This window comes from Syzygium oleosum, unplaced genomic scaffold, assembly GCF_021117445.2.
Source record: "Syzygium oleosum isolate NSW1041296 unplaced genomic scaffold, Sole_v2.1 Sole_v2.01, whole genome shotgun sequence".
NCBI lineage: Eukaryota > Viridiplantae > Streptophyta > Magnoliopsida > Myrtales > Myrtaceae > Syzygium > Syzygium oleosum.
In genome coordinates this window covers 25588750-25610250 of record NW_026607485.1, presented here as the reverse complement: position 1 = coordinate 25610250, position 21501 = coordinate 25588750, and the positions used below count along the sequence as shown (strand labels likewise).

Below are 21501 nucleotides of genomic sequence, written 5' to 3'. Positions count from 1 at the left end.
CAGGTAAGGTTGTTATGGCTACAATAGTAGGACTGAGCTTTCTCTTGTGGTACCAGCAAAAAATAAATGGGGTAGCATGGTGAACTAGTTGTCTATTACCTGCAGATTGTGACCTTTCCGGGTTTGCAATGGAGGCAGACGTTAGAGTAGACATTGAGGTGAAGCTGGGGGATTGGTCCTGGGATGTAAATACAGGAGAAGAATTTAGAGTGGGTGCAGGCCTAGCTGAGCCATATTACGTCACCTGGCGCGCTGTGGAGTACTTTGAATGCAGTGGTGCCATCTTGCGCTTGCTCCTCCAACGGCTCCCCTCTTCTTCTCATCATGGAAGAACTCTTGTCCACCATGCAATCCTATGCAACAACAGCAAAGCATTAGATGTGCTGCTGAAGTGTGGTGTGGATCCAGAATGACCCTTGGAAACCACTCCTAAAACTGGAATACGACCCATTTATTCTGCAGCGCGCCTCGGGTATCCGAAAGTTTTTCAATGCTTGATCTCTGCTGACTGCAATCTGAATTCGCGGACAGAATGTGGAGAGACCGCGTTAATGATTGTTGCAAGACGCCGGAATGAGGACTGTGTGAAGGTTTTGGCTTCAGCTGGCGTAGACATAGCATTGGTTAGTTCAGCTGGTCAGTCGGCAGAATCAATCGCAGAATCAGTTCAATGGACTCTTGGCTTCCAGCAAGCGGTTGTGGATGTCATTCGAGCCGGGAAAGTTCCTCAATCAAGCAATGCCAAGATGTTTTGTCCTTTGATGTTTGTAACTCAAGTGAATGAAGTTGAAGCTTTGAAAAAGCTTGTTGAGCATGCAGGCATTAATCTCGATGGGCAGGATGCCTACGGATATACACCTGCCGTGAGGGCCGCAGCAAATGGTCACATGGAGGCTCTCAGGGTGCTTGTCTTTGCCGGGGCCAATGCAAAAATGAAAAACAAGCAAGGTGATACGGTAAGAAACATATCGGAGTTGACTCAAAATGGTGAAAAATTCGAAGCAATTACGCAAGAGTACGAGCTTCAAAAACGGCTCAATAACTCTGCTGGCGTTAATAGTCTACATCACGCGACATGGGATGGACTGATTGATCTGGTTCGTGTCCTAATGAGCAAAGGTCACGATGTGAATGCCCCTGATGCAGATGGATACACCCCACTGATGTTAGCTGCAAAGGGAGGTCACGGCGCTCTGTGCGAGCTCCTAATCTCGCATGGAGCGAGGTGCAGCTTGGAGAATGCGAGACACGAAACTGGACTCTCACTTTCAAGACTAAACGGTATCGGAAGTGACGTAGAGCGAGTGATCTTAGATGAGCTTGCTAGGAAGCATGTGTCGGAGGGCGCCCCTGTTAAGAAGCACACGGAATGCGGCAGAGGAACTCCGCACGTTAAATCATTGAGGATGGTCGGGGACGCTGCAGTTCTGCGCTGGGGCAAGTCGAGCAAGAGGAACGTGATATGCAAGCGGGCCGAGGTGGGGCCTAGTTCGTCTTTCCGCTGGAACCGGAGGCGGAAGTTCGACACAGATGAGCCGGGGACGGTCCACGTCGTGACGACCAAGAACAAGGAAATCCACTTTGTGTGCGAGGGAGGCAACGAAATGGCTCCGTTGTGGGTGAGGGGAATCAAGCTCGTGACGAGGGAAGCCATTTTCTGCAAGAGCGAACGGGGGGCGTGACTCGTCGGGCTTCGAGGGCTCTATTCGCAGTGTATATGTATTGGAAGCTGAAGAAGATCGCCTGATCTTGATTACATTATTTCTCTAGTCATCCTTGTAAAACCTTTCGGTTTATTTAGCGATCGAGAAAGAGATTTTCCTTGAGGATGGCAAACTAATAAGCTCCATTTCCGCTCTTTTCTCTGCATCATCACAGAAGTTCCTAGACATTGCAATAGCAATAGCTATATGAGCAAGTTCCTACACGAAAGCTTCCGTTGTGATTTCGCTTCTGTGTTCTCACGGTGGAAATTGTTCAGTTCAGGACAAAGTATGAGAATCACGTGCATGCTTGTATCACCTCTGCTCCATGCATATACCTAGTTTTGAGTTAATTAAGCCCAAACCCAACCAACTTTTCTGGGCTGATTTGGGTTTCAATTTCGTTTTACATTTTTAAAAGGTGTTTTCGAACAAAAATAAGAGTCCGTTTGTTTCGCGGAAAATAAACGTTCTGGAAAGCATTTTTCCAAAAATGATCGCTTGTATCTGTTTCAAACGTGATGAACGGAATTTTTTTCATCTTTTACGAATATATTTAGACATAAATTATTATCGATAATGACAAACATTTTTCATTAACTTATTATTTTAAGAGAAAAATTCTAAATAAGGGCCTGAAGTACCTTCATAAACAAATGCTATTCGAACTGTCCATACTTACAATGATCGACTGCCCGCTTCTCCCCTCGAAAGTCACGCTTTGGCTTAAGTTTAGTTTAACTTAATCCTTGTAATAAGCACCTCAACATGCATTAATCCGCACGTGTATGTCTTTATCGGTACATGACACTGCTCAAGTTCATGTTCCATGCGGATCACGAGTCGTGTTCCTGAATCTCCGTCAGATCAGATCACACTCATCAATCCTCCTCACTCTTCCTCACTCTGTAAAGAACAAGTCATAGCTCAACGCTCAAAAGAAGTTCTATAAGTACAGTCTTGACTCTTCCCTGTGGAATTCACTCTGCAAAACGAAAGCTGGAGAAAACAGCAAATGTTTGCTGTCAAACCACTTTCCCCCTTCAAGTCAGAAGTTTCTGGCCCGGTCTTCCGGCTTCCTCTGGTGGCGGGATCGCCAGGAGGCGGTCGAGGGCGGTGGTGGGTCGGTGGTTAAAGGTCAACGGGAGTGGTGGGTGGGTGGGTGAGGGCAGTGGTTAGCGGCCGAGACAACAAGACTCTGGAGGCCAAGAAGCCATTGGATGGGAAGAACTTGAATGGGTCATTGCTATCATCTTCATTGTCATTGTCATCATCTTCTTCTTCGTCTTCTTCAGGGAAGATTGACGTGAGAGTAGTGATTTCAACAAGGAAGAAGATCAGGCAGAAGCTGGTCGACAAAATTGAGGACTCATTGGAGTCTTTCATGAATGGGATCGGTCAGGGCATCATGCTTCAGCTTGTCAGCGAGGAGGTCGATCCTGATCAGTCTATCAACCCAGATTAATCTCTCTATGTTTTAAAGTTTTATCTTTTCCTTACTGGGTTTTGCGTGGCTGAACTTGCACCGTTTGTTATTACGTCTTTGCAAGTGTGAATTGCTGGAAAAAGCAAATGCAACACGGTTTAGATTTCATTTCTTCATTCTTCTTCGTGGTTGTGCTATTACTTCTGCAAGATGGAAATGCCTGAAAAATTTGCGTGGTCTCTTGTTGGGGGTTATTGGTCAAGATTAGTTTCTGGAAAAAGAAGGCCAAAAAAGAGGACCCTTTCTTTTAGAGTTAATACCATGAAAAACTCCAAACTCATATACTTGTGACAAATTTACCCGAAACTATTTTTTTGACTACAAAAAACCCCAAACCGATACACCTATAACAATTTTATACCGAGCTAATTTTTTGACCATCAAAAACCCCAAACTGGTACACCTATGATAATTTTACCCCGAACTAATTTTTTGACCACCAAAAACCTCAAACTGGTACACTTGTGACAAATTTACCATCTATTAGTTTCCGTTAGATTTTACTATCAAATTATTAAGTTTGATGACACGTGGTAGTTGACAGATGTACCAGTTTGGGGTTTTACCCCTCTGTTTGTCACTAATTTACCAATTTGTGATTTTTCGTGATATTAATCCAATTTAACGGACACTAACGGAGGGTAAATTTGTTACAAATGTACCAGTTTGGGATTTTTAGTTGTCAAAAAATTAGTTTAGGGGAAAATTGTTACAGGTGTACCAGTTTGGAGTTTTTGGTGGTCACAAAATTAGTCCGGAGTAAAATTGTCATAAGTATACCAGTGTGGGGTTTTTGGTAGTCAAAAAATTAGTTCGGGGTAAATTTGTCATAGGTGTACCAGTTTGGAGTTTTTGGTGATCAAAAAATTAGTTCGGGGTAAAATTGTCACATGTGTACCAGTTTGTGGTTTTTCGTGGTATTAACCCTTCTTTATTTATGGTGGTGTACGGACAAATATCAGTCAGGCTAAACATAACGCTTCTTGATGATTTTAGCGATGAAGAGTTAGATTGTGCTTGAATTAAAGCAATTGTTATGCTTTGTTTTCTTGTCCTTCTTCCTAGCTTTTTCGTTTTCGTTTTGTTTTTGTCTTCGTTTGATCCCAGTTTACAAAGATTCCTGGATGTCCTTGGAGAGCTGCGATGTTTTCCCTCTCAATAATCGCAGGTAAATTGTCTTTTCTTGGCCAAAGGAGAAGTCCAGGAACCTTACTGGCCCTGTTCCAGGATGCCCTTTTTGTCCCAACCAATCAAGACATACCAAGTAAAGAAAAAGGTTCTTCACATGCTTTGGCCACTAGTTTTTTCTTTGTTTTCTCTCTTGTTTTGTTCTGGATTTGCCCTTCGACGAGTCTCTTAACGCTGCAAACATCAAGTCTGGTCATAATAACGCTACTTTGATCTTCTCTCTCAATGCTAATTTCACTTATTTGCAATTGCAGTGACACGGTCAGGGAAGACCATTGAGTCCAGTGTGAGAGGGTGGTTGCCAAACCCTTCACGACACTCGAACATAGCTGAGTATGCAGCTGATTTGAGGGTGTCCCTCAGGACTTTGGTTGTCAAGGAGCTGTCGACATCACGAATATCCATGGCAACGAGTGTCACTTGCTCGAGATCGTGATGCAAGGTTTCAGCGAAGGTCCGATTCATTTCCCCGCAAACACTCGGATCCACGCTCGGAAGGACAATCCAGAGAGAATCGAAACGTAAAAGCTTTCCATTTCTCTGTTTCCTAAAGACTATATGACATGGGCGACCCAATTCAAACAAGAAGTCCACTTAGATTCTATCGTACCAAACCATATAGAAATCCGTTTCAAATCCAACAAGTCCAGACAAAGACAACTTCAACACAGACTAAAACTCCCTGCCAATAAGTAAGGCCTAAAGAAAAGAAAATTAGGGTACGTATTGGAAACGTCCGGAGGCGGTCCCACAGCTGTTGAATCCAAGATGTCCATCCTGTCTCCTCCATTCAAAGTTCATCCGTAAAAGGTCCTGGGATACATTGAAGCTTCCTTGGGGTGTTGGGATCAAACGGAACATCTGAGGGCAGAATCACAGCAGAGTGTTAAGGCCATCAAAGGGTGGGGCGAAGAAGTAGAAGAAATAACTAGACTACAGACTACACTGACTCGTATCATCAAAATATGCATCAAGCAAAACAATGTGAAAAACGTGACTCCTAGCAAGGCATATTATCCTGCATCAGAAACATCATCATCGGAGCAAGTTTACAAGTGAGGGCATCTGCATAGAATTTCTCCAAGAAGATGACATTAGAAATTTGGAGGGAGGGAGAGAGATTGACAGATTGATTGATTGAGGACGAGGAGTCCGATTTGATAGAGAAGAAATATTAACTTAAAAAGGCAAATTTCTTTGGGCGTTAGCCTTTTCTTGAAACTTCACCGGAGCAGCAACAATTCGGTTCGCTATGAATCTTATAAATAGATACTCAGCTAACAATGAACGAAGGGATCAGATATTCAATCAACTAAATGCCATCTCATCCAAACCATCCTTCGACACTCAAAAGGAATTAAATAATATACAAATGGATCCTTCAACCGAGAGAGAGAGAGATGCCTGGGAGAAATCGAGGGCGTCCTGCTCGCCGTCTAGCCGGATCTTGCCGATGACGAGGATGAACACGTCGCCGTTGAGGCCGTCGGGCAGGCAGTCGATGGTGCCGATGTGGTGCTGGCACTGCTGGAAGGGAAGGGAAGGGAGTTGAGTTTGGCGAGGATACCCTCCTTGCCCTGGATCTCCCGGCCGTCGAAGGTCATCACCGACTCTTCCTGGTACAGGTTCACCAAGTCCGCCCGGTTCGCGTCGAACGTCCTGTAGTAGTTCTCCACGAACCGCTTGGCCTCCGCTATCAGATCCATGGTTTCTCGGTCGAACTCGAACGTCGCCATCTCTCCTGCTGGTTCTGTGCTTCAGACCCACGCCATGCAGACGTACCACAAGAGAGAGAACCCTAGGGGGCAAAAGAAATTTATCTTCGAGGCGTTTCTTTTCGCTTTTTATATGGACGTGTCCCAATAAATAAATAAAGAAAATAACAAACCGAATCCCCACCGACCCATAACAGATTTGAACTTCTCAAGAACGTGGCATATTCGTTTCGGGAAGCAAATTTCAACCACAGATATGAAAATTCTTTCCGGGATAATTCCATACGTCGATACAACATAAGAACTTAATGACCGAGCTTGTTTTTCTTTTTCATACCAACCCCTAGCAGCAAATTAACAATACACAGGCTGCAGATAGACAAAAGCCCCGATAATCTAAGCCCACACAAAATCACAAAGTAAAAAATCGATCATTTAATCTTTTTTTTCAAGAGAACTTTATTTATATGGGATGAAACCCAAATGTAGCGTCTATCATAGTTTAAACGAATGACCCAAAAGATCACCGAAAAAGAGCTCGAGAAAATTGGAATTTTCAACACCCCGTTTCATACCTCCGACAAGAAAGATGGTGTCAAAACGTTTTAGTATCAACCTAGAAAAAGCTTTGTCGCGACCGAACTCCCGAGCCCCTTTTTTATCGAACATGCGAAAAGGGGCTCGCTGATACGTGCTAAGTCTAGGTTCGGGACTTAACTCGGGCTCTCCCAAGCCCATACCATATCGCGACTTAGGGTTTAAGTTTTTAACATTGCAAGTGGTTTATATCAAGGAGTCGCCACTAATCGATTTGGGGTAGGTCGATTAGAAACCCAAATAGGGTGATGGGAGAATCACCTATTCCTACGAACCGAGATTAAATGAGTTCGGGGACTTGGTTACACTAGTTGGATAACTAATGCCTTCTACCATTTTACCTGTTCATTTCTCAAAACATTTGTCGGGCAATTTGGATTGATTTTAGGACCTTTCTCCTAACATGTGAGGTGATCAAGCGAGTGCATAATCGGGAACGATCCGCAATCAGGAACACAACAATTTATGCAGCCTAAGGTTCTAACCTTAACTAAGTCAGATGACATTAAAAAACACAACGCTCATGCAATTGTATTAAAAACATGCATAACAATACAGTGATAATAAACATAACATGCAAAATATTACCGCGCAATCTCAAGTTTGTCTAATTTAAACAAGACAAAAATATGCATAATAATATCACATTAGATTAAACATTTAGAATATATCAATCAAAATTTTAAAATATTTTTTTTTTTTTTAAATTTTTTTTTTTTTCGAAAAAAAAAAAAAAATAAAAAAATAAAAATAAAAATAATAATACAAAATACAAAAGAAAAAGAAAAAAATAATAATAATTTTTTTTAAAATTTTTAAAATTTTTTTTAAAAAATTTTTTTTTTTAAAAATAAAATAAAATAATAATATAATATTAACCGGTCGGGCGGATCTGGTCGAACCGACCCAGGTCAACGATCCGACCGGGCATTGACCCTGGTCGATCGTCAATCCGGATCGGCTCAGTCGAAATTTCGACCCGAGTCAATTGATCCGACCGGGCGTTGATTCCCGGCACGGATCCATGATTAGCCCGGCCGAATCCGACCCGAACAAACAGATCCGCGGGGAGGGGGCGCGGCGAGGCCAAAATTGGCCGTCCGCCGCCGACCCAGCTGCCGCCCTAGTCGCCCAGACCAGACCGCCTCGGCCGTGCCACTCCCCGAACCGCCGTCGAATGACCAGATTCACGGCCGCGGAGAACAAAACCGTGGTTGAGGCATTTCGTGAACGCTGGCGGCGCGGAAAACGTGGGGATTCAGGCCTCACTCCGCGATCGGCGGCTCCGGCGCTTGGGTTCGCTTCCTGTGGACGGTGAGCGGTGGAATACGGGACCAGGCAGCTCTCGTATGGGCGGATTCGAGCGAAAACGGCTCGCGCGAGTCCGCCAAACCGAGCAAAAACAGGGGAAAACTGTAAGGAGAAAAGGAGAAGAAGGAGGAGGAGCGGGCGGGCCCGCATGGGGAAAAAACGAAAAGAAAAAGGGCCGGGCCCGGGGAAAAAGGAAAAAGGAAATGGGCCGGGTGGCCCAACTCTGCTACGGCCCGACTCGAATTTTTTTTTTTTTTTTTTTTTAATTTTTGTTTAAAATATAAGAAAATATGCTCTAATAGGCCCTATTAATGCACATATGCCTAATGTCTATATGCAATGCATTTAAATAGAAATATTTTTTTGTTTTAGGAATTAAAGAAAATTAATTCCTAAATTTTGTGTAATTAATTTTGGGCAAATCAAAAATAGGTGTCAACAAACAGCTCTTTGAAGGTGAGCTCGCGAGAGATTGAGCTCGCGAGAGGTTACGTTCAAAGATAAAAACGGCACCTAAATTTGGCCCATGCATGCTCAATGAATGTTATTTTGGCGAGACCGAGTCCCATTTTTATGATGCGATATAAGATGATGCATGCTAAAGCAAATAAAAACATACACAGGGCTACTTACCTTGCCGAAGGGTAGAGTAATTCCGGATGGTTGATATTGTGTGTCGAGGACCCGAACCTGTCTTCGGTCGCCTTGTGACGGAAAAATGGTTTGTCTAGGACTCGAACCTTTCTTCTAGTCGCCTTGACGGGGATTGTTTTTGTCTAGACCCGAACCTTTCTTGATCGCCTTGATGGGAAATCGTCTGTTTAGGACCCGAACCTTTCTTCGGTCGCCTTGACTACCGGATTTTGTTGTCAAAGTACACAGGGTCGTCGCCGAGGGTTTGACGTTCGCACAGTGGGTCCTCGCCCAGGCTTGGTCTTGAAAAGGCTCAAACGATGAGCACCGGGGTCTCGCCCAGGATTTGATTGTTCGCCCAGTGGGTCCTCGCGACGGGTCTTGAAAGGCTCAAACGATGAGCACTTTGGGGTCCTCGCCAGGGATTTGATTGTTCGCTGGTGGGTCCTCGCCGAGGGTCTTGAAAAGGCTCAAAGCGATGAGCACCTGGGGGTCCTCGCCAGGATTTGATTGTTCGCACAGGTGGGTCCTCGCAGTGGTCTTGAAAAGGCTGAAACGATGAGCACACAGGGTCCTCGCCCAGGGATTTGATTGTTCGCCCGGTGGGTCCTCGCCGTAGCGAGGTCTTGAAAAGGCTCAAACGATGAGCACCTGGGGTCTCGCCAGAGATTTGATGTGAACATGGGGTCGGTCCATGCTGGCTAGGGTGAACAACTGAGTCAATCCGATGTTCAAAGGTACCATAACAATCGTAGGTACCTGGATTTTTGGAACCTAGGCATGGGTAAAATGTACTTACCTGGGCACGTTCACGCTCTTAAGGCGTGTCTCTGTCGAGACAAGTTTTTTTTTTTTTTTTTTTTTTTTGCAAAGACATACGTATTCATCGGAGAAATAGACAACGAGGCTATTCTTGAATATCGTATGAAATATCTTGACCAACTAGTCAAGATGCTTTTCTTTTTCAAAGAAACACCCCGTTTACCTTCCGGTAGTTTGAAAAGAATTCGATAAAATACACCGGGATTTCTTACCCGGAGGTTTGATGTATCATCTCGCGAATACCCGACCTTTTCAGGGGCATCTCTTTGTGATGATAATGAGGGCTTCTCCAATAGCCCGAATTTTCGTGTTCTATCACTTGGGGATTAGAACTACGAGCGAGCAAAAAAGCATCTTTGTGTCAATTCCACTTGGGGAACGGAAAAAAAATTTTGTGACATCTTTGGAGACGCTCCAAAGGTCATATGTTCTTTAGTCTTTGAAGATATTTTACATCAAAGAGTTAGCGCAAACATGCATGCATTCATCAAGGATAGACAAGCTTAGGCTATCCCCGCAATGTATATTTGAAAGTTCATGCATGATGATTTCGCCATGTTTGCATCACCAAACATCCACCGAGGGTCAATCAAGATAATATTTACTCGGGAGGTGGACTTCTCAAGATGCTTTGAACGAGGATTCTCGGTCGAAAGGACTTTCCACTCGCTCTCGTTGAAAAGGGTTATTTGTCCCGTCCATTAATGCGGGAACATCGAAAACACTCAATCGACCACTATCACATCCGCCAGGAGTCACGAGTTTTCTCGCAAGCGGTGCAGCTGACGCCAACTACGAGAGGTCTTCTTCAGGGTCGTAATGTAGGCTTGGTCAATGGCTTAACGAAGGAAACCTGCTAAGTCAAGGCCATGAAAGAAAATATTCTGCAATCATCTCCGGGTTTACAAGTCAAGAACCTGCAAAACGAGATAGAAATAATCTTGCTCGCACTTCCTCGAGCGTTGTTTATAAACATTTGAAATTTCACGTTACTTCAAGTGTCCTAGTCGAAGAGACTTCACGAGGGACGTAATGTGGGCTCGGTTCACGGAGTTGAGAAACGAAAGGATCGTTAGGCTCAAAAATGTGTGTAAGGGTGAGAGTTGGTGATCATCTTGGCATTGTCACCAGCCTTTTCTCCACCGTCGGGACTCTTTTGGAAAACTCCCTGGGTAATCCCTTGTTTTAGCTTCTTTGACAACTTTTTCTTGAGAAGCTTGCGTCAACATTTTCCTGGATACCATTCTATCTCTGTGAGATCTTTGTCAAGACAGAGTTCCTAAAGTAGGAATTTGTATCGAAGAAGAACTCAAGCTTAACCCTTTGGGGTCGTCTTTCATCGTTTTCTTCTTCTCCTTTTTCTTTTTCTTTGTTTTTTATTCATGGGCATTGGCCTTGCTTTTACCAGCACACTTGCTTTTCATGCCTAGTTTTCGCATTTTTTTAGGCATTTGCTCTTTTGGTATTGTCAGGACTAGCCTAAACAAGTTTGAGCGAGAACAATGTTATTAGGCTCTTGGAGTCTTCATCTTGATTCGGTACTTTAGACCCGATGCTCAGGCGTGGTGACTTTTGCCTTGCCCGGTGTAGGGGATGATCACCAACCGGGTTGGTACGAAATGAAATCGCCGGCTCAATTGGGCTAGCAAGGGATATAAGTGTATGGGATAGAAGAAGAACCGCTCTTCGTCATCCTAGGGCACTTAAATTATTGTGAGAGTTCATCCGCAATAAAAACACTCAAAGATTAATGCAAATGAGAGCAAGAAAATTCCTATTCATCTTTGTCACCTTGTGAGAGCTACATTTGCGGTGATGATCATAGAAAATTTTAGATATTACAAACTCCTCATCCTTTCTGTCTTGCTCGTTGACAACATCACCATTATCAATAAGATGTTGGCATTTTGGACAAGCTTTAGTTTCTTCTTCTCTCTTGACAAAGCCCTCTTAGCCTCGACTTGTTCAGCCGTCGATGGTGTGCTTGTCTTGGAGGACTACGTCGAGGACCGCCGGATCCGTAAGGACGACAAGGCCGAAACCACGGGAGTAGTGATCGAAAGGGGAGGGACGCTCCTCTTGCTCCCTCGAATTTGAATTCTCCCCGTGATCTTTGATTTACCTCAAGCCTGATGTGGGGTGGTTCTTGACAGGGTGATTTAAAAGAACCTCCAAGTGTATGGGCTCAAATGGTTAAGCAAAGGATTAATGGTAGTGTATGGGGGCGGAGAAATGAACCGCCTCTCGTCATTTCGCTACCGTACCTTATGCGAGAAATCTCTTTACCTTGTAGAAGTGAAACCTTTTTGCTCATCTTGCAAGGGTTTGGTACTTGAGAATGTGTTTAGGCTAAGGATTGCCTCTCATCATCCGAGACACCTCGTTCAATACATCGGAGCAGTTCGACACCATTCGTCGAATTGTCCAGTTTTCACTGAGGGAATTGGTGAATTAAACGAGGTAAAATTACCATGCGAAATTCTTTCCAATAGACATGCAATGCACTTGGGGAAGGTTAAACATTTGTTTGCTTTAACATGTTTCCTCCTCCTTTGTTTCTTTGTACTCGTATGAGAGAATTTTTAGAAAAGAGATACTTACCTATCTTGAATGGAGCAAACCCGCAAGGTAATGAGAAAGACCGTGTTAATGAACGGCTCTTTGAGGGACAGAATTGGGAACGATACCACATTACCCCGTGATTCCCTTCATTTGAAATTAAATTGGCAACTCCTTGAGTTTCCTCGGATGTTGAGAATTCCCTCCTAACAAAAAGGGAGCTTATGTTAGAAATGAGAGGATTGAGGGTAAATTGAGAACGATACAAATTACCCTTCTTCCATTTTGCCTTCAAAGCTAGCGAGTCTTTTCTCCTCTTTACTTTGTTCGGCCTTCTCGACTCGATCTTGCTCCTCCATACTCTTGGTCTCGAAGCTCGAATGAAATCCTCTATAATCGGGGTGCTCCCGAATAGGGTTCTATTGTCGGTGATCTTTGTGTCAATGCGGCTCCGTACGTCGGGAGTTTCTTGGGAATCATATGATTCCCGACATGCACGGGGTATGTGCAATTGCTTGCATGGGAATCTTCGCACAAAGCTAATCTCTACTTTAAAGGTCTTTGACGAACATGGGCATGACTACCATCGAAACCTGTGGTTGTCGGGATCTGCCCTATGACGCCATTTTGTCATATGCAAAGTCCTTTCCAGTACTTTGTACCATGAGTGTTCTTTACTCAATTTTGTCCTATGTAAAGGAAGAAATATGTCATTTCTATGCTAAAGTAGATGAACTTTAGGAACGAAATACACCCTTTTGATGGATTGGGAGATCGCATGCCCCTAGTCTACTCTTCCAATTAAGCACTTCTTCGTCATGTTTCATTCGAGAGGTCCGGCATTGGTGCTCTATCAGGCTCGCTAAGCACGTCGATCATGTTCCCAGGTTCATTATCTTGCAAAAAAAAAGGGAATGAATGTCATTTCCAAACTTTGTTAAGGAATAAGACATACCTTTTTCTTTCAAAAGGGTAATCTTTTCTTGATCTCATCCGACTTTTGTGCAAAATGATGTTCCGCTCATCATGGAGTCAAGGAATGCTTAGCATTCTCTTTGACTTTCTGGGCGATATCACCCACCTAGTAGTAATGAAATTTGCCCCATGTTTCATTTGAAGGTTGGATGATCTTTGCTTGATTGCTCCTATCGGATGAGTTGTCCGCGATCATTACCGGGCTGATGTGCTCTTCGGTTTGTGTCATTTCCAAATGTCCCTTTCGTAATAATAAATCAAAAAGGAGTATGCTCGAGACACGAAGTGAACGAGTTAGAAAGACAAACAGTGCAGTGAGCATGCATGCTTTTTCACCACCGTTCTTTTTCGCCCTTTTGAAAAATGATAAAACGTTTGTTTTATTTTCAAAAGTTTAGAAACGAGGAGCATGAGGAAGCAGGGCCTCGTAACACTTTCCTTTACATGGTGGATATCATCAACGGGCCGGTTTGGGATACTTCCTCAGGCCCTCAAAACAAAACATTTGTAATTCTTTTGAATAGTTCGAGCGAATTACATTTGTTGGAATGGAAATTGCAATACTAAAATTCCAAGCATAATTACAAATTGAAAAGCGGGAATTCTAGAAAACAAGCCGAGACTTTAGAAAGCAAGAAAAGTTCCTACATAGGAGGATTCAAACTATTAAATATGCCTCTATTCTAAAGGAGGAAAATTGAGTCTTCGGTTTACTCAATGATGACATCCGCGCCTTACGCTTGATTGGGTGGTGCGTTGCGGAATGAAAACATCTTTGCATCCAGCAATTTCGGACCTTATTTTTCGGACAGCCACGAGTCATTGACGGAATGTCCCATTTCGCCCAAATGATAGTCACATGCCTTGGAGGGTCGTAGTTGGGGAAACGCTCGGGATTTTCACGCTTTGGCTCTTTAGCAAGCAACCTCTTTCCAAGAGAATAGGCGGGATCGAGACATAGGCAAAGGAGTGGCGTGAATCGCTTTTTGTTATTTCCCCTTTGGGGCGGCTTGCGGCTTGAGGCCGGTTGCTGTCCACTCGCTCATTTGAATCATTAGGGAAGGACGAACGGCAGGGTGTATGCAACATCCGCATCTGTTAGAGGTTCTTTCTCCTTCTTCATATCGAGTTTCTTGCTTGTGGGAAGTGGGGTCCGTAAACCACCCCCTCACGTAATCCCATTTCGATTCGTTCACCCACAGAACTAGACGATTAAGGGATTCAAGCGGTGGCACCAACCAGGCGGTGTCCGTATTCATATGGAAGAGACTTTATGAACAATTTCACTTGTTCATGATCGTGAGCGTGGGGGTAACCCGGGCGGCCAAGTTTCTCCATCTAGTGGCGTACTCTTTGAAGGACTCACTCTTCTTCTTCTCGGCGCGTTCGGATCGTCACGAGTAAAGGTGACGTCGAGGTTGAATTGATAATGCTTGAGGAATGCATCGGCGGCATCATCCCAAGACTTAAAAGTATCCACATCCTTCGACATATACCATGTTAAAAATGGTCCCAAGTCAAACTCGCTTGAAAGGTCGAATCATGAGGGTTCATTATCAACGTCTTGAGTCATCCGCACATGATACATGTGCGATGATGTCTGGGCATGAGGTGCCATCATACTTCTCGAATTAGGCATCTTGAACTTTTCCGGTACTTTGACCCGTTTGATATAGACAGGTCAAGTGGGACTGACATTTTGCGGGCCTTGTAGAGCTCGTTTTTCAAAGATCTCTTCGACCTTTGCAAGGCGTTTGTCCTGTTCTGTCATTGGTACGGCTTCAAGTTCAAAGCTTCTTGACGACAAGTGGAAGCGGATCGTCCTCCAAAGAGCGGGCATTTTGTCCACCGGCAGAGGCTTTGTCTTTTCCAAGTAGGCGGTTGGTGGTAACACCACTTCAATCGCCGAGCGTAGGTGTGAGCTTGCCATGAATGGATTCCACCCGCTTGTGAGATTTTGGATCGCATTGATGACCATTTTCATCTCATCTTCCATGTTATTGAGGCGGACATTTTCTTCGGCCATTTTTTGTAACTACCCGCAGCAACGTATGAATGAGTATAATGCCCAATAAAGAATCATTCTATGACTTAGTCATATTATTATTGCATATTTTCTTTATTTGCAAAGAAAAAATAAGCAAAAAGGGTTTTTATTAATATTAACATTACAACGGCGTCCCGGGTTCGAACCCTGTTACGCTTCCGTTCGACGCTCATCCCGGATACCACCGGGCCGAAGGCCACGGGTGGGTGTCATTAGGCGCAAAAATTTTATTTAAAGCATAAAAAAATGGCCCGAGCTATATTAACATTTGTACAACCCAAAAACATTTTTACAGAGATAACCAAAATCCCGAACATAATTACTAGGAAATATAAAAACAGAGGCTTTTAACAAAGGGTGCCCTTCCCGAATACTCATTTTATAAACGATGGGGAAATCACGGTCTCGGAGGCGCTTATTTTTACGGACAAGCTCCGCATAAAAGCGTATCCCCGGTATATAGATTTGCAATCAACTAAGGTGGCTAACAAGAACAAATCAATTGAATAAGTAGACCGTATATATAAAAAAATGAGAAGGGATAGAATATATACCTTTCCTTGAACCATGGCAATCGCAACAACATGCACATGAGAGTGAGGTTCGATTTCTATCTAGGCTCGGCTCAAAGCAACATGAAGTTAAAAGGGTGCACGACCGACCGTCGCAGCCTCGCGTTGGTGTCAAGTCCTTTTAACCTCGGCCAAATCGAAAGGAATATCTTATAGTCACGCGAATAGCGGCTAAAGATACTTCTTTACGATTTTTAGAAATAAATTTCGGGGAAAGAAAGGCAACCTCTACATCGCGGACTCGCGTTCGAGGTCGTATCTTTCTTAACACCATCCTAAGATGCCCTATCGCGCCCAGTCCGGCAAATGCGTGGTTGTGTGTGCAACGTGTAGTGCTAAATCATTAAAGCATGCACAACAAATTATAAACAATCAATTCGAACCCGCAAGACAAATAACACCTTAATGTCGGGATCATACCAAGTCCTTCTTTGTCAAACAAAAATTATTTTGAACAGGATAAAAATTTTGGCTTAAGTCCACTTTGAAAAAAACAAGTCCCAGGCGGAGTCGCCAGGTCTTGTCGCGACCGAACTCCCGAGCCCCTTTTTATCGAACATGCGAAAAGGGAGGGGGCTCGCTACAGTACGTGCTAAGTCTAGGTTCGGGACTTAACTGGGCTCTCCCAAGCCCATACCATATCGCGACTTAGGGTTTAAGTTTTTAACATGCAAGTGGTTTATATCAAGGAGTCGCCACTAATCGATTTGGGGTAGGTCGATTAGAAACCCAAATAGGGTGATGGGAGAATCACCCTATTCCTACGAACCGAAGATTAAATGAGTTCGGGGACTTGTTACACTAGTTGATAACTAATGCCCTTTCGGTACCATTTCTACCCTTCATTTCTCAAAACATTTGTCGGGCAATTTGGATTGATTTTAGGACCTTTCTCCTAACATGTGAGGTGATCAAGCGAGTGCATAATCAGGGAACGATCGGCGATCGGGAACACAACAATTTATGCGGCCTAAGGTTCTAACCTTAACTAAGTCGAGATGACATTCAAAAACACAACGCTCATGCAATTGTATTAAAAACATGCATAACAATACGATAATAAACATAACATGCAAAATATTACCGCGCAATCTCAAGTTTGTCTAATTTAAACAAGACAAAAATATGCATAATAATATCACATTAGATTAAACATTTAGAATATATCAATCAAATTTTTAAAATTTTTTTTTTTAAAATTTTTTTTTTTTTCGAAAAAATAAAAAAATAAAAATAAAAATAAGAATACAAAAGAAAAGAAAAAGAAAAAAAAATAATAATTTTTTTTAAAATTTTTTTTAAAATTTTTTTTAAAATAAAATAAAATAATAATATAATATTAACCGGGTCGGGCGGATCCGGTCGGGCCGACCCGGGTCAACGGATCCGACCGGGCGTTGACCGGGTCGGATCGGTCTGTCCGGATCGGGTCGGAGGCAGACCGAGGTCAGCCCACTGATCCTAGCTCGGTCGTTGACCGGGTCGGATCGGTCAATTCGGATCGGGTCGGAGCAGACAGGGTCCAACGATCCGACCCGTCGTTGACCGAGTCGGAGCTGATATCCGGGTCCGGTGGCCAACCGACCCGAGTCAACGGATCCGACCGGGCGTTGATTCCAGTCGGATCATTGATTCGGGTCCGAATCCGACCAACAAACAGATCCACGCTGGGGAGAATGGCGTAGGCGAGGTGTAAACCGTTGGCCGTCCGCCCACCCACCGCCCACCAGATCGCCCCCACCGAACCGCCGTCGGACCACTGTTCGCCGGCGATAGAACAAAACCGGCGTGGTTGAGGCATTTCGTCGAACGCTGGCGGGCGCGTGGAAAACGGGGGATTCAGGCCTCCTCGCGATCCGGTCGGCCAGGCTGGTTCGCTCGAGCAAACGGCGCGCGAGTCCGCCAAACCGAGGCAAAACAGGGAAAACGGGAGCTTCTCGGCAGGGGGCTACCGTGGCGCGGTCTGGATGGCTTCGGGGGCGCGCGCGACGCCCGCTTTCCCCGTCTCTCTCTCTCTCTCTCTCTCGTGTTCGCCGCTCTCTCTCCTCCAGTCGCTCGGCGCGGGGATGGATGACGAGGCGCGGTGCGGGCGCCGGAAGAGCTCTCGGTCCTCGTCTGCTGCCTCCGTCTGTTTTTTGGAAAGTGGCCGAAAGGTTCTTGTCGGCTTCTTTGGTGAACGAGGCCTTGGGACCACGCAAGACCTTAACGCTCTCAAAAAAACGACCCTCTCTTTCTCTCTCTTTATTGGCTTTTATAGACAGTATGGTGCGATGGTGGAGGAGTGGAGGACGGGGCACCATTAATGCCCGCGTCCATCCGCCTGCTTCCGACTAGAAGGGAAAGGAGAGCGGGCCGGGCCCATGGGAAAAAAAAAGAGACAAACGCCAATTTTTAAAGAAATGGCGTGCCCATTTTGTTTAAAATATTAAAAAATATGCTTTCTAATAAGGCCCTATTGAAATGCACATATGCCTAATGTCTATATGCAATGCATTTAAATAGAAATATTTTTTTGTTTTAGGAATTAAAGAAAATTAATTCCTAAATTTTGTGTAATTAATTTTAGGCAAATCAAAAATAGGTGTCAACAAGCTTCTTACCCACTCTGATGAGGATTATCAGCAGAGAAAGACTTTAGATTTAAACGGGATTTCTCCGAATATAACCGGAAAGATAATGATAACAATAATTATAAAAAAAAAAAAAAAGAAGACGAAGAAAGAAAGTAAAAATTTCTGCACCTGGCAATGATGGGATTTATGCTCGGGAGGTCATCGACAATCCGAGAGTGAAATCCTCTAATTCTTCCCGCGATTAAGAACTCTTTAACGACATCGAAGTTTGAAAGGGCCCACTTGCGATCTTTCCTCGTTTTTTGTGTCCTTGGATCAGGAGGGTCTTGTGGGAGTTAAAAACGAATCGTCTACTGATGCATGCAGATAAGTACACCTTTTTGTTCAGGGAGAACCGAATCTCAAGCTCCCGAAACCCAAAAAGGAGCTTGGAAAAGGGGCTTTTTCTTTTTCTCTTTTCCCTCTCGTGACCATCGCCGATGACCTCCGCCAGAGCTAGCGAGGGTGTTCCTCTCCAGTCCAGCAAGGGCCGCCCTCGGCCTCGCCAACCCAGGCAAGGGCGAGGGCGAGGGCGTTCCTCGCCAGATCCGGCGAGGGCAACCCTCGCCCTCGACCTCACTAGCCCGGGCGAGGGGCGTTCCTTGCCAGATCCGGCAAGGGCCACCCTCGCCAGCGTTGGGCGAGGGTGGCCCTCACCTAAGCGGCCGAGGTTCGGCGACCAGCAAAGGAAAGAGATAAAAAAAAAAAAAAGGAAAAGGGGAAAAAAATTCCAAAAAAAGGATAAGTGACGAAAATGGCCTTCAGCCAGCAAGGTGAGGCCCTTATTTGAGATTAATAAGTCACTTCAGGCCCTTATTTGAGAAAACGATGGCACTTCAAGCCCTCGTTTGAAACGAGATCCACTTCAGGTTCTTATTTGATCAAACGAGAGCACTTCATGTCCTTATTTGGAATTTTCCCTTAATAAAAGTTTTCCTCCTTTATTACTAAATCACAAAAGGAATATTAGCTAAGTGAGTGATTATCATCTAACTTTATGTTGATTCTAATTATTTAATATAAAGGTTAATTTATTTCATGTTATGTACCTATTGAGCCGTGGTATAGTTATACTTTTTTTAAACCAATTAATAAATTGACTGCATCAAACTTGGACCCCCAACTTATTCATGCCCCACATGAAATGCAAAACAACAGGGTCAATAATGCATTGTGCTTACTTGAATGATGAATCTAACGCATCTTATAATTCTTCATGTATTTATTTATTTCAATTTTTTCTAAATAGAAGTTACTTACTTTCCTTTTCGTTGAAATCATTCAAATTATTACACTAAAAGAATTGCGAAAAGATTTTAAAGGTTTGCAAATGACTAAAAGGCCCATAGACAAATTATAAAGATTGAGGATATGTTCACTAAATGAAGTCATACATTGATAAAGAAAAAATTTCGAACATAACGGTCAATTCACTTGAATGCTCAAAAACCAATATTTGGCGCTCGTGAAAGCATCTCAACCGTTGAATTATGTGACATGTACTAAAAACGATTAAGAGTATGGTACTAAGGCTGCGAATGATAACCATTATGTTTATCTGTTTTTCTATTTTTTTTGTTTATGGAATTGTTTGGAACAGAAATCCGTTTGGTAAGACAATTTCATTTTTCTATTTTGGAACAAATTTTGATTCCAGAAATAGGTTTGGAACAGAAATGAGAAGTAAAAATTTTCTACTTTTCTATTTCTGGAACAAAAATGAGGAATAAAAATTCTTCTCATCGCTCGCCCTCTCTACTAGTCGGTTGCCCACCCACCGCCCACCACTATCCACTTGCCGTCCGCCGCCTCTCGCCGTCCGCTGCCCGCTGTCTCCCGCCGTTGTCCGCCTCCCGACGTCAGTGGCGTCCCGTCGCCGCCCGACACCGGCAGCCTCCTGCCGCCGTCCTTCGCACTGGCCACGCCGACGTTCGCCGCCCCTCCCGTCGCCATTCACCGTCCGCTGCCCACCCGCTGTCCACTCGCCGGCCACTTGGGAGGGAGAAATTTTGTGCTGTTATCAAATAAAATTTTGTTTCGGGAATAGAATTTTGTATCATTATAAAACATGTACTTTTCTCAAAAACTCATCCTTGGAATAGAAATAGAAAAATCTATTTCTAGCTAGAAATTGATTTCTGAAACAGAAAGATTGTTATTCGCGCCCTAAATGTGATGTTGGATGGGGAGGCCCCTAGATGAGCTCATGTCTGATTAGGCTTAGTCGGCCTGAAAACACAAAATGGACTAATTTGGACGTGTAATTCCATCATCTTGCTTGACCCTTCTACCTTAGCCCTGGACTCGATTGATTTTATAAAGTACGTTCGATAAGTTTTATTCTTTATTTTTTATCAATGAAAGCTTGGATATGAATTTTTCAGGGTCGCAACTGCTAGCACAGTAGAACTCGTGTTAGCCTGTCCTTTCACTTACTGCTTTTCTGAGACGAACATAAAATGTTTACTTTGATGCAAAGATTCATCTCTTTGAGTGCCGACTCGTTTAAGCATCCGAAATTACGACGCATTGCCCTTAGAAGTAGACGAACCTCGCATTTAAATTCGCAAATGATGTACTATGATCGTTAGGTGATAAGATTTGATCGGTTTACCTTTCTTTAAGTCAAGGGGATCTCAGAAAGCCCAACATAGAAGCATGGTGATTTGACAAGACAAACGAGAAATCCAAGCTTTCTCGAATACCATTGAGAAGGAAAGAGGAATGTGTATTCTAGGGTGACGATCCTCACTAGAAGTAAAGATCTCAATATTTTGAACAAACCTTGTTTCAGGGCAACCTAATCCACTTCATCAAGTCCAGTCCAAGCCAATCATACACAAAAAATTAAAACACTGTTGGTGTTGCGAACACATTAGTAAGGATGAAGTACATTGTCCTATGGCTATGCCTTCGGTTGAGCAGTTTCAAAGAAGTTCGGACAATAGTCACTGATATATTTGGTGCCCGAAAAAAGTAGTTCCTGCGACCTAGCTTTTGCCGAGACAAGGGACAGGAGAGAATTCGAGATGCTAATTTCATCGGCGACCATGAGCTCACTGGACACCTACAGACTAGCTGCCCATGCACCCACAGCCTCCATTTCAGACAAAAAGACAGAAATCAGGACTCAACAGACAAGGTCAAAGGACAGAGACCTTCGAAGCAGCCGACAAGTTGAGTCAGGCGGAGCTCATACTTGAAATTCACCAAGCGTGTGGTGCGTGGATGTGTTTCCATTCTCAAATTCAAGATACTGGACAGGCCGCACAATAATACTG

General features: G+C 43.9%; 1 protein-coding gene and 1 pseudogene across 1 annotated transcript; one reads left to right on the top strand and one right to left on the bottom strand.

The window, feature by feature from the left end:
• Positions 1-351: 351 nt before the first annotated feature.
• On the top strand, positions 352-1972 carry LOC115667020 (uncharacterized). Its single transcript, XM_056319898.1, has one exon. It carries the CDS (start codon positions 552-554, stop codon positions 1680-1682), a length of 1131 nt encoding a protein of 376 aa, XP_056175873.1. The 5' UTR covers positions 352-551; the 3' UTR covers positions 1683-1972.
• Positions 1973-4953: 2981 nt separating this feature from the next.
• On the bottom strand, positions 4954-21410 carry LOC130138680 (nuclear transport factor 2B-like; annotated as a pseudogene).
• Between the last annotated feature and the right edge of the window lie 91 nt (positions 21411-21501).